At 41.3% G+C, this 22605-nt stretch overlaps 4 protein-coding genes across 11 annotated transcripts in view; 1 reads left to right on the forward strand and 3 right to left on the reverse strand.

Moving 5' to 3' along the window:
* Nucleotides 1-907, forward strand: part of LOC109507491 (tight junction protein ZO-1-like) — a 5263-nt gene extending 4356 nt beyond the window's left edge. The window contains exon 7 of the mRNA XM_019856948.1: nucleotides 319-907. Coding sequence (XP_019712507.1) covers nucleotides 319-413 — 95 coding nt within the window. The 3' untranslated portion in view covers nucleotides 414-907. The remainder of the gene's footprint in view (nucleotides 1-318) is intronic.
* A 3230-nt stretch (nucleotides 908-4137) lies between these two features.
* On the reverse strand, nucleotides 4138-11980 carry slc27a2 (solute carrier family 27 member 2). The gene is made up of 10 exons (XM_019857081.1): nucleotides 11474-11980; nucleotides 9939-10148; nucleotides 9376-9534; nucleotides 8331-8455; nucleotides 8045-8239; nucleotides 7827-7917; nucleotides 7495-7693; nucleotides 6342-6439; nucleotides 6136-6266; nucleotides 4138-5387 (listed from the first exon to the last, which is right to left on the reverse strand). The coding sequence occupies exons 1-10, from the start codon at nucleotides 11937-11939 to the stop codon at nucleotides 5211-5213; spliced, it is 1851 nt and encodes a 616-aa protein (XP_019712640.1). The 5' UTR covers nucleotides 11940-11980; the 3' UTR covers nucleotides 4138-5210.
* Nucleotides 11981-12538: 558 nt separating this feature from the next.
* LOC109507569 (very long-chain acyl-CoA synthetase-like) lies at nucleotides 12539-19380 on the reverse strand. Of its 2 annotated transcripts, XM_019857083.1 has the most exons (10): nucleotides 18651-19370; nucleotides 16982-17191; nucleotides 16747-16902; nucleotides 16354-16478; nucleotides 15144-15338; nucleotides 14981-15071; nucleotides 14457-14655; nucleotides 14280-14377; nucleotides 13151-13281; nucleotides 12539-13081 (listed from the first exon to the last, which is right to left on the reverse strand). In XM_019857083.1, exons 1-10 carry the CDS (start codon nucleotides 19105-19107, stop codon nucleotides 12905-12907), a joined length of 1839 nt encoding a protein of 612 aa, XP_019712642.1. In that variant the 5' UTR covers nucleotides 19108-19370; the 3' UTR covers nucleotides 12539-12904. The 2 variants fall into 2 exon arrangements, with proteins under 2 accessions (XP_019712642.1, XP_019712643.1); XM_019857084.1 differs by lacking the exons at nucleotides 12539-13081; nucleotides 13151-13281 and adding an exon at nucleotides 13723-13774 and having other exon boundaries at nucleotides 18651-19380.
* Nucleotides 19381-20013: 633 nt separating this feature from the next.
* cep152 (centrosomal protein 152) overlaps nucleotides 20014-22605 on the reverse strand; it is a 14354-nt gene continuing 11762 nt past the window's right edge. For 6 of the 7 annotated variants that reach the window (XM_019857075.1, XM_019857079.1, XM_019857078.1 and 3 more), the window contains 4 exons: nucleotides 22440-22522; nucleotides 21997-22153; nucleotides 21098-21201; nucleotides 20014-21014 (listed from right to left, as the gene is read on the reverse strand). In XM_019857075.1, coding sequence (XP_019712634.1) covers nucleotides 20323-21014; nucleotides 21098-21201; nucleotides 21997-22153; nucleotides 22440-22522 — 1036 coding nt within the window. In that variant the 3' untranslated portion in view covers nucleotides 20014-20322. The remainder of the gene's footprint in view (nucleotides 21015-21097; nucleotides 21202-21996; nucleotides 22154-22439; nucleotides 22523-22605) is intronic. The other variant, XM_019857076.1, reaches the window with a different exon arrangement.

The raw sequence follows: 22605 nt of genomic DNA on the forward strand, positions 1-22605 counted from the left end.
AAAAACATCTTCACTGTAAGGGTCCCTTGACTGAAAACATTTGAGAACCTCTCATTTAAAGGCTCATATATGTGGAAGCATATTGCTCCCATGTCGGGGGGGAATAAAGTCAGTATTGTGTCATATTATGGTAAACATGATGATTGATAAGTGAGACTTTGTCATTCAGTCCAAATTATGACCTTGAATTGTGATATTGAATTTTTTTTGTTTCTGGTGTGGCAGCAATACGCTTCCCTAAATGTTATTAAATGTTTATTCATTTATTTCGTTGTTCATTTAGTTAGTTTTCTTTTATATTGTCTGCATTTCGTGCAGGTGACCCGAAAAGCTGGCAGAACAAATCTCTCCCCGGAGACCCAAACTACCTAGTGGGTGCAAACTGTGTTTCTGTGCTCATCGACCACTTCTGAAGAGGGCGACAGCTGGTCTGTTCCTGAATGTGAAAGAAAAGGCGGGTGGGTGGGGGCGTCTGTTGCCTCCACCGAGGCCAAAGGGTGGAGGAGCACACAGTTCACCTCAAGGGGTGAATCCAACAACACTTTCACGTTGTTTACCGCCCCGCACTAAACAAAAACAAAAAAAATCAACACCACAACCTGAGGACAGTCAGCAGAGTCCAGCTGTTCTTTTTTTTGGGGGGGGGGGGTAACTTTCCCGGTGCTTTTAAGGCTTGCAAAAAAAGAAAAACAAAAAATAACCTGAACTTTTGGACAGTGAGACTGAAATGGGAGTGCATGATGGTGCCACAGACTTGAGTATTCTCATCTTGACATTTTTAGCGACGTTTTGTAAAATGTCAGGGGCCTCACTTATCAACGCTGCGTATGGGCAAAATGCACAAAACGTACGCAACCTTCTGCGCAAAATTTGTGTCCTATCAAAAAAAAAAAAAACTTGACAGATGAAAAAAAAAATGTGCATGTGTACGGAAACTCCAACCCGTGCATACGCGCATTTTGGAGTGTATTATGCGTCTCGCACGTCCACTGCATCAAGCAGCAACTTTAGATTATATGTACAGTTTTTGCACTTTGTGTACAATTTTATGTTCATGTTTTGTTGGTACTTTTTTTTTTTTTTTTTTTTTTTTTAATGATGCTGCTCATGCCTTTTAAAGTGCCCCTCGGGGATTGGATGACATTGCGGGTGGGGTTCAATAGCCCCTTTCTAGGAGCCCTCGCCTACCGCGCCCAACTCTAGAGGAAGAAACAAAGGACACATGAAACCACTTTTATTTTTGCCTTTGCACTTTTTTTTTTCCTGTCAGCCACCTCGCTGTCTGTTGATGTTGTAAATTGGTTGCACGTGTTTGAAATGTGGTCAAATGATGTCAATTCCCCTTCTTATCCTAGAAAATAAGAAAAGAAAATGTCAGTTTTACCACTACCACATTTTATGCATATGCAACCTAGCTATACAAATTAAAGGGCAACGATGTTCTTTGCAATAATATTTTCTGTGCCACCACTAGTCTAAATATGCTATTCATGAATATTGCATTCGTGAGATAAGAATTAATCCGATTCATCCATCTGTTTTTATTCATTTCGATGCGATGCTGTCCGCTGTTGACATTGGCGTCAAAAGTGCCCTCGGGCTTGCATTGCGAACGTCACGTCTCACCTGTTCCCTGCAACGCAAGGGCAATTGAAGTCGACAGCAGAGGGGCGGTATAACGCAAAAATCACCGGCCCGCGAGGACCGATCAAAATTGCCGTAAATCTTTTCCTAAGAACACGATATTAATCAGAATATCACAATGAGAATAGTGAGGAGAAAATAGAATATATTGCAAAGAATTCTTTTTTTTTTCCACCCAATGCAGCGGCATATGCTTTCTCAATGGTGGACCGTATTTGTGTGAGCCGGATGTGTGCGTCCCCCATTTTAGTAGTCACGACATTCTCAATGCGCTGCGATTTTTTTTGGAAGGGAGTTGGACTTCTACTTAAGTCCGGCTACTTATTTTATATCTCCGTCTTCCTCCCTGTCATGTTTTATTGTTGTTGTTGTTCATTTGTATGCCACCAAGGTCACGAAACAGTATTTATTCCCTTCCTTGTTTCCACCCGGTTCACGAGCAGTACGATTTCGGCACGGCCCATTTCAAAATTCGTGTGCGGTGCTATTTGGTTGACTTTGTGCGTATGGCGGGCGCGACACACTGAGGAAGTACTGTATTAGTTTGCGCATGCACGGGTTGAGAGGTCAATTTTTGGGGGGGGGGGTGGATCATTTCAGCATTTGTGTGTGTACCCTTTTCGAAAGAATCCTACGCACTCTTTGAAAAGTGAGACCCCAGATGATGATGTTTAATATTACTGAGGTTTTGTTTTTTTTTGTTTTTTCCTGCAAAGTGTTACCCCCAAAGGGCAAAGTGGGCATACACCAAACCATTTTGTTTGCGACTGGTGCGGTTGTGAAGGATCTCTGGAGACTTGCTTGATGCCACAGAAACATGGTTCACTCTTAGCATCTATGACGGACGCCCTTTTGTTGTGAGCGGGCGCTCTCTGCTGAACTGAAAGTGATGATGACTGATGATTTTTTTTTTTTTTTTTTTAAGTAGCAAATCTTTTACCATAGATAAAATATACTGACTTGATCTGACAAATTCCTGCTGTCTAGGGATCTATGCATGTGCTATGACTCAGGTCCAGATGCCTGCTATCACTTCTACACATGAGAAACCATCCAACACTGCGAGCAATGATGCCTTATCTGCATATATATATATATATATATATATATATATATACACATACACACATGGGCGTGTATATACACAAAATATCAAAAGAATCCACATTTAACCCATCCCAGCACTCTGGTCACAGTTGACACAAAGTTGTCTTTTTTTTTTTTTGGTCCCCTCACCCCACTCCCACCCCTCTCTCCACCCCTCGGAATTTTGATTCTAGCACACGTGAAGAATAGATGCCGATGAAATGAAAGGTCTTGCTTTCTTTTCCTGCTATGCATACGAAGTGTGACAAGGCGCAGAAAAGGACGTGGCTGTACATACCGCTAGCATATGGCCTTGGTTCTCTGTAAATCAACTTTTGTATATCTTTATTGTTTTGTATAAAAGAGAAAAAAGTGTTTGTTTGGAGGGGGGGTGGACAAGGAAAAGACAGCGAAGAAGTTACATTGGTTATGTTTGTACACCGGTTAAAACCCCCCGAGCCTTGGAACTGACTCGCGCAGTAATAAGTCTTGACTTTTCTACGTACTGCATAAATACAAGACCTAAGGCATTTTTAACCGTATGAAAAGTTTTTATTGTTATTTACAAAACAAAATAGACAAGTGCTTGATTTAAATGGTTTTAAAAGTTGCGCTCAAAGGGTTTAGGGGAACGACAACTGGTCCCTTCCTTTATTTGTGATACTGGATGCTTTATTGTGTGCCCTGAAATGTATTTTTCTACTAATAGATGATTTATTATGGCACATCAGTACTATTTTCTTTTGATATGATAACACTTCAATGCAACACTAGTTTTTTTTTCCTCCATGTTTTGAGCATTCTTTTTATTTATTTGGATTTCTTTTGTTTAAAAGTTTTTCTCCCTCCGCAACATTTCTTTTTTTCTTTTTTTTTTTAAGTTTTTCTCCCTCCGCAACATTTCTTTTTTTTTTTTAATGTATACCACTGTATTAATAAATAAATTCATTTTTAAAGTAAACTACTCTGTGGGCTGAAGTGTCTTGTCAAATGATGTATTTATCTTATGAAGTGCTTATTTTGTTGTTAGCTGCATAGCAAACTGGGCACGTTCTCCATCAAATTGGGATTTAGAAAGTTCATGCAAATTTCCACATAGTGTGATAAATCGACGATTTGTGTTGATTGATACATTGAGTAATTCTAAAGGAGTCCCAGGTTAAAGCAAAAATCTTTCAAGTCGGAATATTATGATACCATATTTTTAATATGATAGAACAGCTTTTTTTGTAAGAATCTAGGCAGAATATCATGTGCATTATGTCGTAACTTTCTCAAGAAGACAATATTTTTTAACTCGATACAAGTCAACATTATTTTTTAGAAGACTTAAAAAAAACAAGCATGTAGTATTGTACAGTATGTATTTTGAGGAGTGTCATAATTTGACAAGAAAATTACATTTAAAAAAAATACAGTCACAATAATCCGAGGAGAGTCATAGTTTCATTTGACAGATTGCCAACAAGGCAAAGAGAATGTTACAAGATATACATTGTAACTCTGTGAGGAAAAAAAAAATCTTTCTAATTTAATGTGGAAAGAATTGTGTATTTCCAAGAATTTGCTGTAGTGCAAGGAGCACAGGGATACCACAAGTAAATTACGAGACTGAAGATGTAAAAAAAAAAAAAAAAGTTGGAAATTTGTAAATATGGAAAAAAAAAATCACATTTTCAAGAATAAAATAAAAATACAATTTCACACTTTTAATATCACAAGATAACAGTAATCAATTGTCTTCTAATACTGGTTATTTAAAATGTATTCATTTTTATTGATGACTGAATTTTTTTTTTTCTCACTCAACTTATTTGTTGTATGAATTGATTGTACATGACCTGGAGTGCCCTGAAAACCGCCATTTAATAAAATGAATTCTTATTAAGTAATTGTACATATGCATTTATTTTGGTTAACTAATTACAAACTAAATTGCAAATAATTCAATTTCAGAATTACCATGAATGTATTCTGAAAATATTTTCCCAACATATATTTTTTTTTTCCCCCCTCACCTACGAATGAATGCTCGCCTGTTTTCCTCCCCCCGCCAAACTTAACACAACTTTCCTTCACACTTTTTCCTGACCGGTGACATCATCAAACGTAGCCTTAAAACACGATCATAACATCAGTTCAAAGGCGCTTTGATGATAACTCCCACCGGATTGGAGAAACATTAAACATTGCTCCGAAGTTCAACATCCAAAGGTTCAGCACGTTAATCAACACACGCACACAAAGGCATCATTCTCATACAATGTTTCATGTTTTGAAATGCTACAGTTGATTTCATCCATCTAAGTGGCAGCGCACTGGAGTGTACTGTGCTTTCTATGCCTGTTCAGGGTTGGAAATAAAATACAATAGTCTTGTGTGGGAATGTTAGTGCATCCCTGAGATGAGTTGTTGGAAGCAGCGGACTTGCCTTGTAAACAAAATGCCTTTGCACTATTGAAGAGTTCAACACTCTCGTGTTAGAGTTTAATCATGCCGCTGCTAATGGCGCTGTACACCTCCGTGGTCATGGGAGCGAACGTCCGTTTGGCTGCGTTGAGGTAGTATAACGGATCACTGATGAGGGCTGGGTTGAAGCCTTCTTCCACCAGCCTGGTTTTCTTCAGCTTAAATGTGCCCGTCTTCTCCAAGGAAGGCTGAAAGACACGTAGATATATATAAATACAATGGTACCTCTACTTACGAACGTCGCTTCGTACGGAATTTTCAAGTTACGAAACGTCTCAAAGGGAAAATATTGCTTCTTGTTACGAAAGAAATTTCAGGATACGAAAGGTGAAAATGCAGTATGGCTTGCTACCGAAAGGTAAAAATGCAGTATGGCTTGCTACTCGCAGCTCCGAGTTTCCTGAACGCAACATAGATGCGGTTGGCAGCCAATCGCAGGGCACACAGAGACGAACAACCATCCGCGCTTACACTCACATCTAGGAACGATTTAAAGTGTTCAATCAGCCTGCCATGCATGTTTTTGGAATGTGGCAGGAAACCGGAATACCCGGGGAAAACCCGCGCAGCTGTGAGGTTGACGCGCCACTTGACCTAAAAAATGCTTAATGGTTTTTTTTTTTCCAGTTTTTAGCCATGAAGCGTTCGTGTCTAAAAACTGAAAAAAAAAAAGGGTTATCTCTCTCATCTCAACATTTGCCCACTTCAACCTCTGAAAAATTTAGAACAATCCCCGCAATATTTGGGATTTTATGGATCCCAAGCGAAAACATACCAAAATGATGATAAATATTTATTCATGATATATTTTTTAAATTATTTGGTGGATTCATCGCTAATCGCCATTTTAATCTGCCAAACATCGGAATCGGCCTAAAAAAATAAAAAATAAAATAAAATAAAAAAATCCATATCCTTCGCAACATGAAGTCTTACTTGAATCCTGATGAATCGCGGGCGCGCGTATGCCGGCAAGTAGTTGACGGTCTGATTGTAGGCACCGGCGCTGTCGAAGTCTTCTCCTTCTTTCAAAGTGATCGCCGCCATCCCCACACGCCCCTCGTTCCCTATCACGGCAAAAACAGATGACAATCCATGCCATGTTTCCGTCTATTCTTACATACGAGTCGTTGATGCCTTACCTTCCACCTTAACACCGTAAACATTGGCCTCTAAAATGCAAGGCGCCATGGTGAGAACGTCAGCGACTTCTGACGTGGCCACGTTCTCGCCCTTCCATCTGTTCGGAAAAAAAGAATTTTCACTGGCCAAGAGGAAAATTATGAATGAGCCTTCTGCCTAGCAACAGTATCAATGTGACCAACAATCAAAATCTGTATAGCTAGAATTTTTTGACATTTTATCATCAATTAAAAAAAAAAAAACTGTGTTGTGTGATTTAGATGCAGCAGAAAAAACTTGTGACCCTTTATCAGGCTTCGAGGCTCCACACAGTTTACTGTATTTTTTTAATGAACCACAAAAACATGGCATGATTATCAAGGAAGAAGCAGACGAAAATGAGCGAGAACAATGCGATTTTGTGGATATGTGAGAGGCCGTTGGCAATGATTGATCACCCTATTCACTGAATGTACCCATGCATTTCCATGACAGAGACTCTCCCTGCTTTGCTTTTGAGCTGAAGGTACATATATTATAACTCATAAACCCTGATTCCACTTTAAAACCCTACTTTGAAACCCAAATCCAGCTTAAAAGCTTACTTTGGAACCTGAAACCTACTTTTAATCCCTTCTTTGAAACTCTAACCCTGTATTAAAAAACCCTAATTTGAAACTCTAAATCCTACATTGACACCTTACCAACACTAACCCTATTTTGAAACCGTAACAGGATTTTGAAAACCTAACCCGAATTGGAAACAAACATTTGGAATCCTACTTTGATACCCTCCTTTGAAACCCTAACCCGATCTCAAAGTCCGATTTCTATATTTTAACCCTACTTTGAAACCCTAATAGAACTTTGAAACCCAAATATGTTGAAACCCTTCTTTGAAACGAACTGTACTTTGAAACCCTAATGTGAAACTCTAAACCTGCTTTGAAACCCTAACCCTATTTTAATTCTATTTGAAACCCTAATTTGAAACCCTTACTTTGTTTAGTTTGAAATTCTAATTCCTAACCATATTAAGAAATCCTGACCCTATTTTTAAACACTCCTTAAAACCCCGGTATTGTCGTTAAGTATGTAATTAGAAATATACTGTCATCCCAAGCACAATCAATGAAAATGACATGATGGAAAAGTAAAGCGTGGGGGACTTGCCTGAAAGTGTCACCCACTCGATCCTGAAAGTAGACAAAGTTGTCCTCGTCAAAGCGCAGCAAATCTCCCGTGTTGAAGTACAAGTCGCCTTTTTTCAACACGTTGCGGAGCCTCTTCTGCTCCGTCTGCTGGTCGTTGCCCGCGTAGCCCACGAAGGGCGACCGCCGAGTCACCTTCCCCACCAGGAGGCCCGTCTCACCTGGCAGAGACGGTCACGCAACATGTAGCGAGCGCCGACATAAGAGGTGTACGCGACCTTTTGAAATGTTCATGAACCAAACATTCAAGATGACTGGTGGACATGACATGTTTTAAAAGTGTGTGCTTCCCACCTGTGGCTGCCTCGACGCAAAGACCCTGTGAGTTTCGGACAGGCTCCTCCTTCTCAATGTCAAACTTGATCAACATGTATGGGAAGATTAACTGGAGAGAGAAATTGACATTTGAGGATGTTTCTCGGACAAAGCTCGAGGACAACGATGGTCTTGTGTTGATGATAATATTGTTCAACAAAATAAAGATTCCGATAGGAAAAAGATGTTTTTCCTACCCTGTGTAAAAAATTGATTCGTCCCACAGCGCCGACCTTGGAAGAGTAGTTAATAAATCCGATGTTTCCCTCCGTAGCTGCGTACAGCTCCTTTACTTTAATGTCGCCGAAGCGCCTCAGAAACTCAGACCAGATGTCAGCGCGGACGCCGTTGCCTATTGCGATGCATACTTTGTGCTCCTTCTCATTGTCCCTCTGCAAGAAGGAACAACGTCCACATCGAGTCAGACCTTCAGAGATTGAGATCGTCTCGGGAGACGAGAAGGACTTGTGGAATGGAGCTGACCTTGGGCGTGTTGCAGAGGTAACGCATGGTCTCGCCGATATACTGAATCACGGTCACGTTGTGCTCCCTGCAGTCATCCCAGAACTGAGAAGCGGAGAACTTCCTCTTCAGCACGACTGTTATACCTGCCGCCCACATCAACACTCACTTCAGTACAAAAACATCCAAATGGTGTGCACACTGGCATTCACAATACCTCTACTTATGAAATTAATTGGTTCTGGAAGAAATTCCATAACTAGAAAATTTCGTAAGTGGAGACGCGTTTTCCATGTAAATGCCCTAATCCGTTCTAAGCCCCCTCCAAAATTCAGACAAAAATGTTTTCTAAAGCATAAAAATGCATCAAAATATGTCACAAATGCATGTTACAATTAGATTATTGCACACTAAATGACAGTTGTGCATAATGTAAAAAACAAAGTATTGAATAAAAATGATGGTCATTTTACTTTTAACGTGTCCTCATCGTTTTTTGCCCTCTTTAGTTCATGTTCTCTCTCAGAAGTCGTTTTTGCCTGATCCAAGGACGTTTGCTTTTGTCGGGCTTTTAACAAACCTTCGAAAATGTAAAAGGTAAACATCAGCATAGCGAGCGATCGCCCGACTGGTGATTCACATTTGCGTAAAACTGTCGGAATGGCGAATGACGAGGACGCTGCATAAACACATGCCTATCTATTTACACACATAGACACATACGGTAGAGGTCTCTCTTAGCCAATGGGATGCCAGGAAGATGCTAGGTCATAGCCAATGGCAGAGCAGCTATAATTATGTTGCGTTCAGGAAACTCGGAGCCCGCGAGTAGCAGCCCATACTGTATGTTTACCTTTCTATCGTGAAATTTCTTTCGTAACAAGAGGCAACATTTTCCTGTTGAGGCGTTTCGTAACTTGAAAATTTCGTATGAAGAGGCGTTCGTAAGTAGAGGTATATATATACAGATATTTGTATGTATGTATGTATGTGTATGTGTGTGTGTGTGTGTGTGTGTGTGTGTGTGTGTGTGTGTGTCTGTCTGTCAACTAGAAAAGGTCATGACCTCTCTCAATGCAGCCCGCTAACCCGATGAGGAAGCCTGAGCTGTGGTAGAGCGGCAGGTTGATGTAGAAGACATCGTCTCTTGTGACGCCGCACAGTGACTGAAGGAAGGATGCGGCCCACATCCTCTCGTGCGTGATTATCGCCGCTTTGGGCAAACCTATTGCAGACAGAAGAATATCAACAACAGTGTCAGAACCTTGCTGGAGGGTGGAAGGTAGACTTAAAGGAGCGGATCACAGAGCTAACACTACTTTTAGATGCGTAACAGGGGCTTCACGCTAGCATGACTGTTTTAGAGCGCCTCATTGTCACAGTGTGTAAAAATATGCGTGGAATATATTCTAGCAACCCGAGACTTTAATTGTATATATTTTCATGGCTCAAACATGTCGTGGAGTGTTGACCTAAGAAGGAAGACTTTAATCACAGTATTTTTGTTCTTTTTTTTCCTGTAAAAGTCTGAAACACACTCATGAGTGACATCACCACCAAGAGTCACAAATTCCAACTATTTGCAGGTTTGAACAGAACAGAGAATTGTGGACGTTGTCTCGTTTATACCAGTGGTTCCCGACGTGTAGATGTACAAAGCAGTGCTCCTGTAGGTAACATTGGCTCTGAGGTCTCTGGACAGAGGTTGGTCCGAGGCCTTGGAGATCTTGTCGGCCAAGAAATTGACACCCTGAATATTACGCGTCTCTGATAGGAAGTACACGCTGACTCCCTGCTCTCTCAGAGCAGGTAAGACTTCCTCCACGGCATCCTGTAGCTCTGTCAAAACACACACACACACACACGCACACACACGCACACACACACACACGTCATGTCATGTCACCGAATGATCAGAATACACTTTATCTTTCCAAGAAGGAAACCATGTCACCGAATGATCAGAATACAGGTTATCTTTCCAAGGAAACATTTCTTCCTGAAAAACAACAGACAAGAAATAAACAAACGGCAAAATTAGCATGCTAGCAGTCTATTTTCCAATTATTCCTGAAAAACAAGTATGAGCGAGTTCCCATGCCAGGTATCCGTATCCGTTACTGTTTTAAGGTATCGGGGTCTTCATGGAAGCTACTGGTCACAGCCACTGATACTGAAGGTAAAAAAAAAATAAAAAATCTGAGCGAGTAAGTCCTGCTTGGCAGCAGTTAGCACTGTAGCGCGCTAGTTTTCCACATTGCCACGAATTATCATCTTCATCAATTGTCATAGTGTTAAATAAAAATGTATATATCAAAAGTCAACTTGTTAGTATCTTAGAGGGAGAGGTACTGCAGCTCGTTCCTGCCGACTGCTGTCAGGCTGCTGAATAAACACGTGAAAACCTGGACTCACCACCCACTCACCCATTGTAAATAGCACAGCCACTTTGCATATGCAAAGAATACAGATATGCTTTCTCTTCTGCAAAAATTACCGAGTCGCAGTAGTTGAGTGAAGCTCTTCTTCATTTTTATGCATCAGGCACGTGCACAAACATTTTGGGGGTCAGGTGCTCAAGCAGCCATTAAAAGGCGCCCATCGCCAAAGTTATCCATACTACTAAGTAGAGTTGTGCATCGAGAATCAAGAATCAAGTGGAACCGGGACGAACATTCTAGTTCTCCAGGAACTGTTCAGAGTTTTAAATGTCAGTGGTAAATTTAATTCCTTCTTCGCCGTATGTAAGCTGACAAAAGCGGAGATCAAAAGTGAAAAACAGAACTGTCTCCTACTCAGCGCAATACCTGTCATAAAATAATATCGTAAAAGGAGGTTGCAATGTTTCATAAACTGCTGAGATAAGATGTATATTTTCCTTGTGTTATATCTTTTTATTTCCAAATAGTTACTGCAAGAGTTTTAATATACAGAGCCTGGTGACACAGCGCTCTGTTTCAGGTTATTATTAATAATAATCACCATCATCATAATTCATCCAAAAATGCTTTCCGCTACCTTCAGGTTATTATTAATAATAATCATCATCATAATTCATCCAAAAATGCTTTCCGCTACAGAAGGAGAAAAAAGATTGAAAACCACTGTGCTAGAACAGTGCAAGTGTACCTAATGAAGTGTCCCACGCATATCACGCAACTCACCTGCCGACGTCACGAGCACTTTGGCCCCGCAGCAGGAGAAACAGTGCAGCAGAGACTTAGCTCGGATGTTGAAATTAAGCAGGGCAACCGGACAACCCAGTTTGGCGAGTCCCAGCCAGGTCCAGACAAGGTTGGGCTCGTTGCCCAGAAAGAGCGCCACCGTGTCCCCCTCTCGCAGGTGCGCCTCCTGCCTCAGCACCCGGGCCACCCGGTTGCTGCGCCGGTCCACCTCCCCGTAAGAGAAGCGCTCCCCCTCAAAGTGCAGGAAGGTCTTGGCCGGGTGTCTCCGGGCCGCCGCCAGAAAGGCGTCCAAGACGGCGTGGAACGGCTTGCTCCTCTTATACATGATGAGCCTGGCGGCGAGCAGGAGGCTCCGCAGGATGTACACGCAGTCGTCAAGCCAATATGGGAAGCGAGTCCTGAGGATGAGCACCAAGCCGCCCACGACAGTCAGCCAGATGAACATCGCGAATCGGAGGAGCTGCCAGCAGCGCGCTTACGACTGAGGTACAGTCTTGTATTGCGCGAGTGCGCGTGGAACATCGGTGCCAAAGTTCAGCCGCGAGACTTGTACACACCTACTTTACGCCTATTTTCGAGGTGTCAGATCACTGACCACGCCCACTCGAGAAAATTGGCGCGCGTTATTCCGCCCTTTCCTTCTCCATCTTCCTTTTAACTGCCGGCCCGTTGCCAATCCAATTTGATTTCAGAGGCCACTAATATTGTCACTGAATATGTTGTAGCTGCACCGTGCGTTTTCAATATGCCGTCTGAAAGGTTCAAACGCCACATCATAGATGCTAATTAGCATTAAGCTAGCTGATTGAAAGGCTAAGCTATGGTGGTTTTTCAATAAATGGATATAATTCTTAGTTTTATATTTAGTTTTACAGTAAAAAAAAAAACTGGGTGTGACAATAACATATTTAAGCTTTCTTTTTGAAGAACTTTTCACTTTTTGCCCCAGCAATTCACTTTTAAATGTAACTTAAAATAATGTTTAAAAAGTCAAGCTAATATAATGATGATCTAACTGAAAAGAAGCACCAAGGCGACAAAGAATGTTTTAAAAAAAGGTCTACCCCAGAATTTTAATATTGATGGTGTGATGTGGTGAACAAAACACCACTCCCTCTTCTCATATTCAGACACCAATTTGTAAGCAAGGGGTTATTCCAGGTCACTTTTTGTTGCAAATATTGCACATATCGTCATGTGATTAGAAAAAAAAGGTTTGAAAATATTAATATCGTCGTGGAGCGGGAAGTTGTCATAAATCTGCAGGAGGAAGACAAGGAAGAGGAATGGCAAGTTGAGAAACTGAGCCTTGTTTGTCTGATGATTGATGGAGGGAGGGAGGGCGAGCTCATACGCACAAACACATGAGCATTAAACACACACACACATACACACATGCACAAAAAAGTGTTATATTTTGATTTTGCCTGATAAAACTGCATGGACTATATCCATTGTAAGTGGAACAAATTTCTTCTCCCTGTCGTCCAGAAAATAAAGTGGATCTGGGATAGCAGAGGGGTTGAAGCCTTCCTTAACCAGCCCCGCCTTCATAAGCTTGAACGTTCCCGTGACATCCAAGGAGCTCTGCCATGAAAGTGGAATTTAATATTATTTGCAAATACGCCTCATTTGGTAACCAGATGCTTCGAATACCTGAATCCTTATAAAACGTGGCCTGGCATAGGCTGGCAAGAAGCTTTCAAGGTGCTTGAAGACGCCTTCGGAATCAAATGTATGTCCATCTTTTAGAGCTATGGCCGCCATGCCTATTCTGCCCTCATTGCCTGTGAACCGAAAAAAATACATGTACGGTGTACTTATTTGCTCAGTAAAACAACCGTTGGCCGTTGTTATATACTGGAAATACTGTATACTGCGTATGCATGCATTGAGTGCAGGGTCGGAGTGGAACTCATTTTCAGCCCAGATCGCTCAACTTCTACGCCACACACGTCTCTTTGCCTCACTCAGAAGGCAATGCTGATGAATGTTAATTACTGGATAAGGTTTTATCATTAAATATTTAAGTAAATATGTGTACTGCTGTTGTCGTTGTCTCAAAGTTGTAAAGTATAATCACTGTTTACATATTTTAAACATGCTGCTACCCACATACACTTACACAAAAATTCCTAGGGGGGAGTTCACGGTTTTTATATACAGTACATATATATATATATATATATATATATATATATATATATATATATATATATATAAGAGATCAGGTTGAGCCACGTGAAATTCATGACTGCTTTTACGAAATGTTGCTTCCTGCTGTGAGTCACAGTGAAGCCGCAGCAACGTGTTCACAAATACATGATGAAGACGAAATGATGAAAAGTAAAAATGCAAGCTCACAGACAATATCAGTAACATCATTTGGATCTTCTTAAGCATTCTTATGCATTAAAATGTAGGGTCACGCTCATTTAGTTGGTGTACGTGCTATGGTGGTGCCGCTTGCTGATTGCAAACTGCACCACGGTCTCTTATTCACGTTGTGACACGTTCAACCGGCGCATCTCACTTCAAGAAGACGACTCCACACGGGGGCGCAAATTCCCAAGACAAAAACCAAGGATTGATAAGTCATGCCTTTAAATAGAAAACTATTTCAATGAGCATTTTAGGGGGGAGGGAGTAGGGCAGCAATCACGGAAAACTTACAATCAAGTCAACTTAATTAAATTGCTTATTCTGTGGCACTCCTTTCCATTTTCGCCAGATGTGTCCTCGCACATATTTCATGTTTTCTCAAGGATTGTGGCGCAACAATTACCTGGCACTTCCACACCGTACACGGTGGCCTCAGTGATGTAGTCCACCTGAGTGATGACATCAGCCACTTCATTGGTGGAAACATTCTCTCCCTTCCACCTGTTGTTCAAAAAAAAAAAGAAAGAAAAAAAATCAGGCTGCACATACTCAGCTCCAATGAAGGAAGGAGGAAACTCACCTGAAAGTGTCGCCAATGCGGTCATGAAAGTAAACGAAGCCGTCTTTGTCGATGAGCATCAAGTCACCGGTGTTGAAGAAGACATCACCTTTCTTTAAGACATCGTGCAGCTTCTTTTTTTCGGTCTGCTGCAGGTCTCTTGCATAGCCCAAAAATGGTGCCCTTACAGATATCTCCGCCACCAAAAGGCCAGGCTCACCTGGCAAATTGACAGTAAAAAAAAAAAAGGTATTGGAAAATAATACGGTGCACTAGGGAAGGCCAAGTACCGATAAAAGATATCGATATCGGGCCGATACAAGCCTTATTTGAAGGTATCGGGTACTCGTTGAGGCTTCTGATAGCAGCCGCCAATACTCACGGCAAAATAAAAATAAAAAGCGGACATCAAGTAAGTTGCCGCGATACCGCGGAATTTTGAAGTGTTAGCAAATCATGATCTGGATCAGGAAAAAAGGTCTTTGATTGCCTTTGAAGTAGTTTTAATTAAGTGCTCTCTGGTAATTGCTGTGGGAGTGAGACACCTTTAGGAACCTGGATGCAAAGACCCGTTGAATCCCTCAGAGGTTTTCCCTGTTCCACATCATACTTGATCAGTGCGAAGGGAAAACTCCACTGGAAAAAGACAAAGCTAATGAATTAAGACGTCGAGCTAAAGAAAAAGCACGGAATGAAGTCGAGACTCACTTTATGCAAGAAGTTGTCTCGTCCCACCGCTCCGATCTTTCCAGAGTAATTCATTAAAATGATGTTACCCTCTGTTGCTCCGTAAAGCTCCAAGATTTGAATGTTTCCGAAGCGGTTTAAGAAATCTCTCCAAACGTTGGCTCTGATGCCGTTGCCGATTGCGATTCTGACTTTGTGGCTTCGGTCGTTGGGTTTCTATCAGAAAAATAAAGATATTGTTATGACTCCAGAGTATTAGTGCCTGCCAAAACTTTTAAGACCCGGTAAAGTTAGTTCATTCTTTCCAAAATATATTCTACATGTCATTAAAGCTTCCATGCACCCCGTAACCTGATAACACGATAAGCTTTCCACTGTTGTAACTGCTGTCCCTGAAAGGGTTAAAGTTCATTGCTGAAAACATGCAAAGGCTGAGTGTAGCGAATACATTTTTGCCTCCACTAACTCCTAAAACAAAACTCTGTCCTACAAATAAAAAATAAAATAAAATAAAAGTGAGCGATGAAGAGGCGGGCTGATGGTCGACTGGTTATTGCAGGGGTGTCAAACTCATTTTTGTCATGGGCCACATTTTAGTTACCGTTTCCCTTGGAGGGCCGTTATGACTGAAACCAAATAAAAAAGTCAATATTAACGGCTTATTCAACTTTTGTTTAAGTTACTGTAATTAGGGGTTTGGTAACAAGAAAATGCTCACAATATGTCTCTTTTTTGATTACATATGAGAATTTTAAATGTTGGTCGAGATTTTAGCAAGCACCATGGATGTTGACATGTTTGAATTGCTTTTGCGGGCCACATAAAATGAATTGGCGGGCCACATTTGGCCCCCGGGCCTTGAGTTTGACACCCGTGGGTTCGTGCATCGGCCTCATAGTGCAGAGGTGCAGGGCTCGATTCCGGCTCCGGCCTTCCTGCGTGGAGTTTACATGATCTCCCCGTGCCTGCGTGGGTTTTCTCCGGGTACTCCGGATTCCACCCACGTTTCAAAAACATCCGTGGCAGGTTAATGGAACACTCTCATTTGGCTGTCGGTGTGAGTGTGAGCGCGGATGGTTGTTCGTCTACGTGTGCCCTGCGACTGGCTGGCAACCGGTTCAGGCTGTACCCCGTCTACAGCTGGGATAGGTTCCAGCATGCCCGTTACCCTTGTGAAGATAATCGGATCAGAAAATGGATAGATGGATGGGATGAAGAGTAGTGAGCCTACCTTTGGTGTGTTACAGAGAAAACGCATTATTTCACCAATGTACTGTATGGCAGTCACATTGTATTTCCTGCAGTCATCCCAGAACTGCGATGAAGAGAATTTCCTCTTTAGGGCAACTGTGATACCTGAATACATGACACAAAAAAAGACATTTAGTTGAGTCCATTAACACCAGTTTTGTCTCACTGCTTAATAGACTTGCATGAAGTCAAGAAACAAATCAATAAGATGCACAAGTGAATATTTGTTCTTTTACAAAGACGTTCACAGCTTGGGAACATGTCATACCACATGAAAGTCACACTGTACATTTCGGCCGCATTCACTTCAAAGTTGCACGTTGAAAATAATATTCTCTTAGCACTACTGTTTGAATAAATGGATGGTGCAGACCTAAGTCGATGGCTCCTGTCACTCCAGCAAGTCCCGCGCTATGATAGAGAGGGAGGCTGACATATAGCACATCGTCCGATTTCAATCCGCAGGAGCGGAGAATCATCACGAAGCGCCACAGTTTGGTATGAGATATTACAGCTGCTTTCGGGAAACCTGTTCCAGAGAAGAAGTTGTAAGAAGTGACAAAGTAGTTTCCTCTCTATTGGAACATCAACAATCCGATTTGGCTCACCTGTTGTCCCTGATGTATACACGTAGCAGGCAAGACTGTGCATGTTCAAATGCGATCTTAAATCTTCGGCGAGCGGTTCAGAGGACATATTTCGCATCTTGTCAATGAAGCCGTGTATGCCTGAACTTGTTTGTTTGCTCCCCAATGAGAACACAGTCACCTGCCTCTCCAGAAGCTCTGGGAGCACCTCCTCCACCGCCCCCTCCAAGTCTGGAGATTTAAAAAAAAAAAAAAAAAGCCTTGAGAAAGTAGCCCACTACACATGCATACTGACAACACTGGCAAATGACAAATTTTAATCAGAGATGGCTTATTTATGTGTCATTGACAACTAGAAAAGTTGACTTGCATCTCAGATTTTAAAAAATGAAGTAAAAATTAACCAGTTTAATCGGGCCAAACTTGAGGATTTATTTTCGACTCCTGATCAAAGTTTCATTCTTCTGTTTAGGCCCTGCGGTGTAATAAGTGGAACCCATTTGAGGCATGCAAGTGAAATGACATTTACAAAGTCGCATGTTTCACATATTTTCATGGGGAATCTCTGGAATGGTTGAGCAACTCAGTGACGAAACACCAAAGAGGCTAAAACTTGTGTGAATCATTCACCATGTCTAATCTACTGTAGGAAATGTTTAATTCTACTAAAATAGTTTTTCAAAGAAATGGGCGGGTGAGCGTGTATCATTTTCCTTTGAAACTTGAAAAAAGGGGAAATGCAAGAAACGCATTTGTCACAGCTGGGTCAAGTATTCCTTTCAATCTGGTCTGCCCTATTTCAAATTTTGTCAGTCATTGTCAGATTACATAACACAGGCTTCACATTTAAAGTTACTCATTGGTGTAAACCTCCTTTCTGGAAAAAAAGGCATTTTTTAAGGGAAAAAAACCCGTACAAACTTGGTTTTGTCTTGTGCAATGTTTTTTTTTTTTTTTGTTAAGGACACCCAAAACAAAATGTATTGATTTTGGTCTGTATGTTCAGAGTACTGAACATGGACAGCCTTCCTTGCTCCATATTAATCTGATTATGAAATCAACATATCAGATTCTAATTCTAAATCCCAATTGGAAGGAAATACTGTATTGCACTACAGTATTTGCTTCATTATGAGCTTTTGCTATGTGGCGGAGTACTCTCACCCCACCGCGCAGCAGTCGCAACCACAAATTGTCACAACAGTAAACATTTGTATAACCGCGACTATTTACATAAGTATTAACTTTCAATATGTAAACAATAGCACTTAAACAAGAAAAGGATCAATATCCGGAATAACAAACAGCAGGTTGTTTGATTACAAATTAATGTGTATGTAAATTACAACGCACTACGCATATGTTATTGAAGTGCTGAACTGGTTTTCACCATTTCACCTTTCCTAATATTTTAAGTTTTGCTAGAACAGCGCTTGGTCCGATTACGAGTTGCTCCTCCCCAACTAGATAAAAACTTGAACGCCTTCGTTCACATTAGCGATTTTCAAATGCGTAATGTAATTAGCCTAACTTTCTCAGCCTACAACCAAGAACGCATCTTCCTTCCGCATAGTCCCACTGGCGTTTGAGCGCCTCGTCGTCGGCGATGTGCGTTTTATGATTCCCTACCCTTAGAGAAGGGCAGCGCATGGATACACGTGCACCGATTTTGTTTTGGTTGACATTTCACCTTCAGCCACTAGCAGGACTTGAGCGCCGCTGCACTTGAAGCAGTGCAGCAGAGACTTGGACCTGATGTTAGTGTTGAGTAGAGCCGCCGAACATCCAATCTTGAACACAGCCAACCACAGCCACACGAACATGGGCTCGTTGGTCACAAAGAAAGTCACCGTGTCGCCTTGCTTCACCAAGCCGTTTTGCAGGAGCGCCCTCGCGGCTTGGTTGCTCAACCGATCGGCGTCCTGGTACGTGAACGTCTCATCTTTGAAGAGGAGGAACGGCTTGTTCGGCTGCTTTTTTACCCTCTCCAAAAAGCAGTCCACGATGGTGTAATTGTTCTGGATGTAGTGGGAAACCCTGCGTCGTATTCGCAGATTTCTCACGATGTATTTGACATCCTGGTATAAGTAAGGGAAGCGGAAAAAAATGCAAATTGCAAAGGCTGCGAGGATCACCCACAAAATCATGTTTAAAACCAATCACTGTCCGTCTGAGGAAGAATGTCTGCATTAACCTCAGGAGCACAATTTATCCAAACTTTATCGTCATCATATACATCGTCGTGGGCTGGTTGGATCAGTTTGCAGTTGTGGGTGGAGCAAAGTGAGGCCCATGCAGCAGTCACAACAGAACTTCGGATTTCATAAACGCCCAGTGAGTCAATGATTACCTAAAAAAAACATAAGAGTAAACGAGTCCGTCTTGTAATATTTTACACAACGTAAAGCTTGGTAGTTAGAGTCACAGCAATATGTCGCAGTTTAAAAACTGTGGTCCTCGTTTGATTTTTAAACTGTCTGCTCAAACCATTCAGTACATTGACGCAAGACTTTCGCAACAAGAACCTCTGACCCAAATACTGTACAGTACTTAGTTTTCCAAGTACCACCACCCCACTGTCAACTATTACACATACTTCTTCATGCATAATCTATTAATTTACAGTCTGCATGCTGCCTTCAAATTTCATCGTGACGATTTTGTATGCACGATCATTTGAAATTTCAGCACAATTTTATATAGATTACTTGAATCCAGTGTCGTTTTTTGGCAGCCGTTTTATGGGCAAAAATGCTTCTTAGTTTTAGTCACATTTTAGTCACTGATTCGTAATAGCTTTGGTTGACAAAAATTCAAAATGTTTTTTTTTGTTTAGTTTTAGTCGATGAATACTCAAAAAGGTTTTAGTCTAGTTTTAGTTAAAATAGACGAACAAGGTTTCCACCCAATAGCAAAGACTTTCTGATCTACTGAGGATAATGCATTACACTCAGATAAAGCGGTAACACTGGAGTCAATGTTCATTTCTCCTAAATAGAGAAGGCTTTTGATTGTTTTTTTAAAATCGGCATAATTTTGACAGGAAACCCTCCTTAGCTTGTTGTAATATGATTATTTCATTTATTAAAATAAAATCAAGACTTTAATAAAGCAAACGTTAACTCGATATCTTATAAAGAAAATATACACTGGAATAGAAACTGCAAAGAGTGGAAATTCATAAAATACATACATAATTGTAACTTAGCCTGCAAATTTTAACCTCTGCTGAAACAAAGTAAACCAAAAGTTAAATATGTAAACATTTGAGGAAGAACACCCTCTTTCTGAATTTGAATTGAAATGTAGACTCCCGACAGTCTTTCGCACACATTTATAAAACCAAGCACAACTCGCCAGCGTCATTTTGCTTGGTTCAACGGGCTGTCAAAGCCACTGTCCTGTTGACGTCTCAATTCTGAAAACAAAGCCCCACTCTGCTTCTCTCCTTCTGAGCCCGGCGTTGGCTCTCTGTGTGTGTTAATCTTAGCTTTGGGGGCAGATGTTTGTGTCCAAGTCCGAGTCTCCTGTGCAATGTCATTATAAACCGTCAGGTCGGACGTATCCGGGGTGAGATGATCAAACTCGCCAAAGTCAGCGACGGACACTGAGAAGGGCTTCACCGATTCTACTTTCCTTCCTGAGAAGGACACTCGAGGGATGTGGAGGCTGTCTGAGTCACTGCTGGTCAGGCTCCAGTTGGTGCGTCTATCATCCCTGACTGGAAGCTCCTGCGCCAGAGAAGGGTTGTTTGGCCGATCCGCATGGTACTCTGGTTGTCCTCCTTGCAGGTACGCCTCCCTGCTCTTGCTCTTCAAGGGAGCAAGGCACGAAGTGGCCACTTTGTGAGGGTAGACTTGCGCTTCTGCTGAGGACTCACATGCTCCAGCGTCCTGCTTGCTCACACATTTAATCCGCGCCGGAGTCGTTTTTTGCTCCAAATCCGACATCTTCTCCCTGTGGGTTCTGTCTTCCGATAAAGTTGAAGGATTCTTCAAAAAATGTGTGTTACTTGTTGGGCAGGAGCCAGTGGTGGACACATCCATCGTGCAAGCTGTCAACACAAAAAAGGTCTCAGAATTCAGAGTTAACAATTAAAAAAAAAAAAAAAAAGGTAAAGTGGAGCAGAACACTCACTGGGTAAGCTGTGAGTCTTTGCAGCTTTATTTTTGACAGGTGTTTCCAGTACTTTAGCCATGGCTGCCAATTTGCTGGCAGCATTCATAATTTTCTTTTCTGCCCTGCAGAAGATGTCAAGATCAGCACGATTAACCCACATGAGGGTTAAATTAGGTGGCGGGGAGTAACTATGGCAAAATACTTAGTTACTGTACTTAAGTAGATTTTTGGTGTCTGAACTTTTGAGTATTTTCTCTGATGACTTGTTACTTTTAATTTGTACATTTGAAAACCAATTTCTGTTCATTCTCCTCCTATGTCAAAATGGGCTTTTTACTTTTCAACCTATACAAATGATGACACGATGTGAACAAAAAATAAATAAATAAAATAAAATAATAAAGAGGTAAACTGTGGTTGAGATTTTGCGTGATTGAGGATTTTTTTCAAGCTACGGTGGTAAAAAAATCTTAGCCTGGGTGCATTAAGGACAACAACGCAAATGATTCGGAGAAGCAAAACCTTTCCCATGCTTGGCCTTATCGTAGAGAACTATTTGTTGTTATCACCTCCAAGAATGATTCATGGCGAAGGTGTTGCGTCTTGTCCCAGCCAAAACCCATCAGCTTTTGTCCTTCAAAAATTCTTCTTTTAATCTGGAAAATTACATACTGGTGAAATGTATTTTTGAGGTAGCCTCAGCTAATTTAGCATTTCTTTTGTTGGCATAAAATACTTTTCTTTTTTTTTAACTTTCAATATGAGCACACACGCTCGAAACATTTCAGAGTGTGTATTTATTTTATTTACTTAAGCATTTCTCCTTTTGATTTTTTTTTTTTAACAGAAGTGCCAGCGCTTCTTAAGTACAGAGTATGAAGGAAGGACAATTATTTAACAAAAAAATGGCTTCTTACCCCGTAGTCTTCCCGCCATCCTCTAACAATTCCTGCAGGCAGGTCAGGTAATAGCGTCGCATTTTGCGGGCGGTGTCCTGCCTCTCCCGTTGCACTTCCGTGCGGATCATCTCACCTGCTCGCTCACGGCTCTCCTGGAGGTAACGCAGCATGTCTCCTGTAAAACGACAAAACCTCTAGTAAACACTGCTTTATACCATCAATCCATTCATTTCTATGCCGCCTGGCCTGGAGCTGGAGCCCATTCCAGCTGACTTTCACCATACGCTGGTCAAGGCGCATACTGTTTATATTAGTGTATAGTTATTTTGAAAAGCTGCTCCATCAAATAATTGAGGATTTTTGAGGATTTTGGGGTGGGCAGTGAGCCTACCCGTAACCCACGAGAAGTCATCAGACCTTGCGCATATCCACAAAAAGTAGTACAATTTGAATCCACCAACCTCTTATTTTTTCGACAGTCGTCAAGTATTGCTGCTTCATTTCTTCTAGGCCCTCTTGAAGACTTTGTTGATGGTTTGAACTGCTGAAAATGATAAACATCACTCTTTATTTCCACAAAAAAAAAAAAAAAAAAAAAAAAAACAAAAAAACGGGAAAAAAACAAAA

This window comes from Hippocampus comes, unplaced genomic scaffold, assembly GCF_001891065.2.
Source record: "Hippocampus comes isolate QL1 unplaced genomic scaffold, H_comes_QL1_v1.1 scaffold186, whole genome shotgun sequence".
In the NCBI taxonomy this organism is placed as follows: domain Eukaryota; kingdom Metazoa; phylum Chordata; class Actinopteri; order Syngnathiformes; family Syngnathidae; genus Hippocampus; species Hippocampus comes.

Excerpts from the sequence above, each read along its gene's own strand:
- slc27a2 (XM_019857081.1), bottom strand. The coding sequence starts at position 11,939 with ATGTTCATCTGGCTGACTGTCGTGGGCGGCTTGGTGCTCATCCTCAGG. Across the intron at positions 8,240-8,330 it reads ACCTCTGCAACACGCCCAAG|AGGGACAATGAGAAGGAGCA; the intron begins GTCAGCTCCATT and ends TCCTTCTTGCAG. Across the intron at positions 5,388-6,135 it reads CGCGATTCATCAGGATTCAA|CCTTCCTTGGAGAAGACGGG; the intron begins GTAAGACTTCAT and ends CGTGTCTTTCAG.
- LOC109507569 (XM_019857083.1), bottom strand. The coding sequence starts at position 19,107 with ATGATTTTGTGGGTGATCCTCGCAGCCTTTGCAATTTGCATTTTTTTC. Across the intron at positions 14,656-14,980 it reads TTGCATCCAGGTTCCTAAAG|GTGAGCCTGGCCTTTTGGTG; the intron begins GTGTCTCACTCC and ends TCAATTTGCCAG. Across the intron at positions 13,082-13,150 it reads CACGTTTTATAAGGATTCAG|AGCTCCTTGGATGTCACGGG; the intron begins GTATTCGAAGCA and ends CTTTCATGGCAG.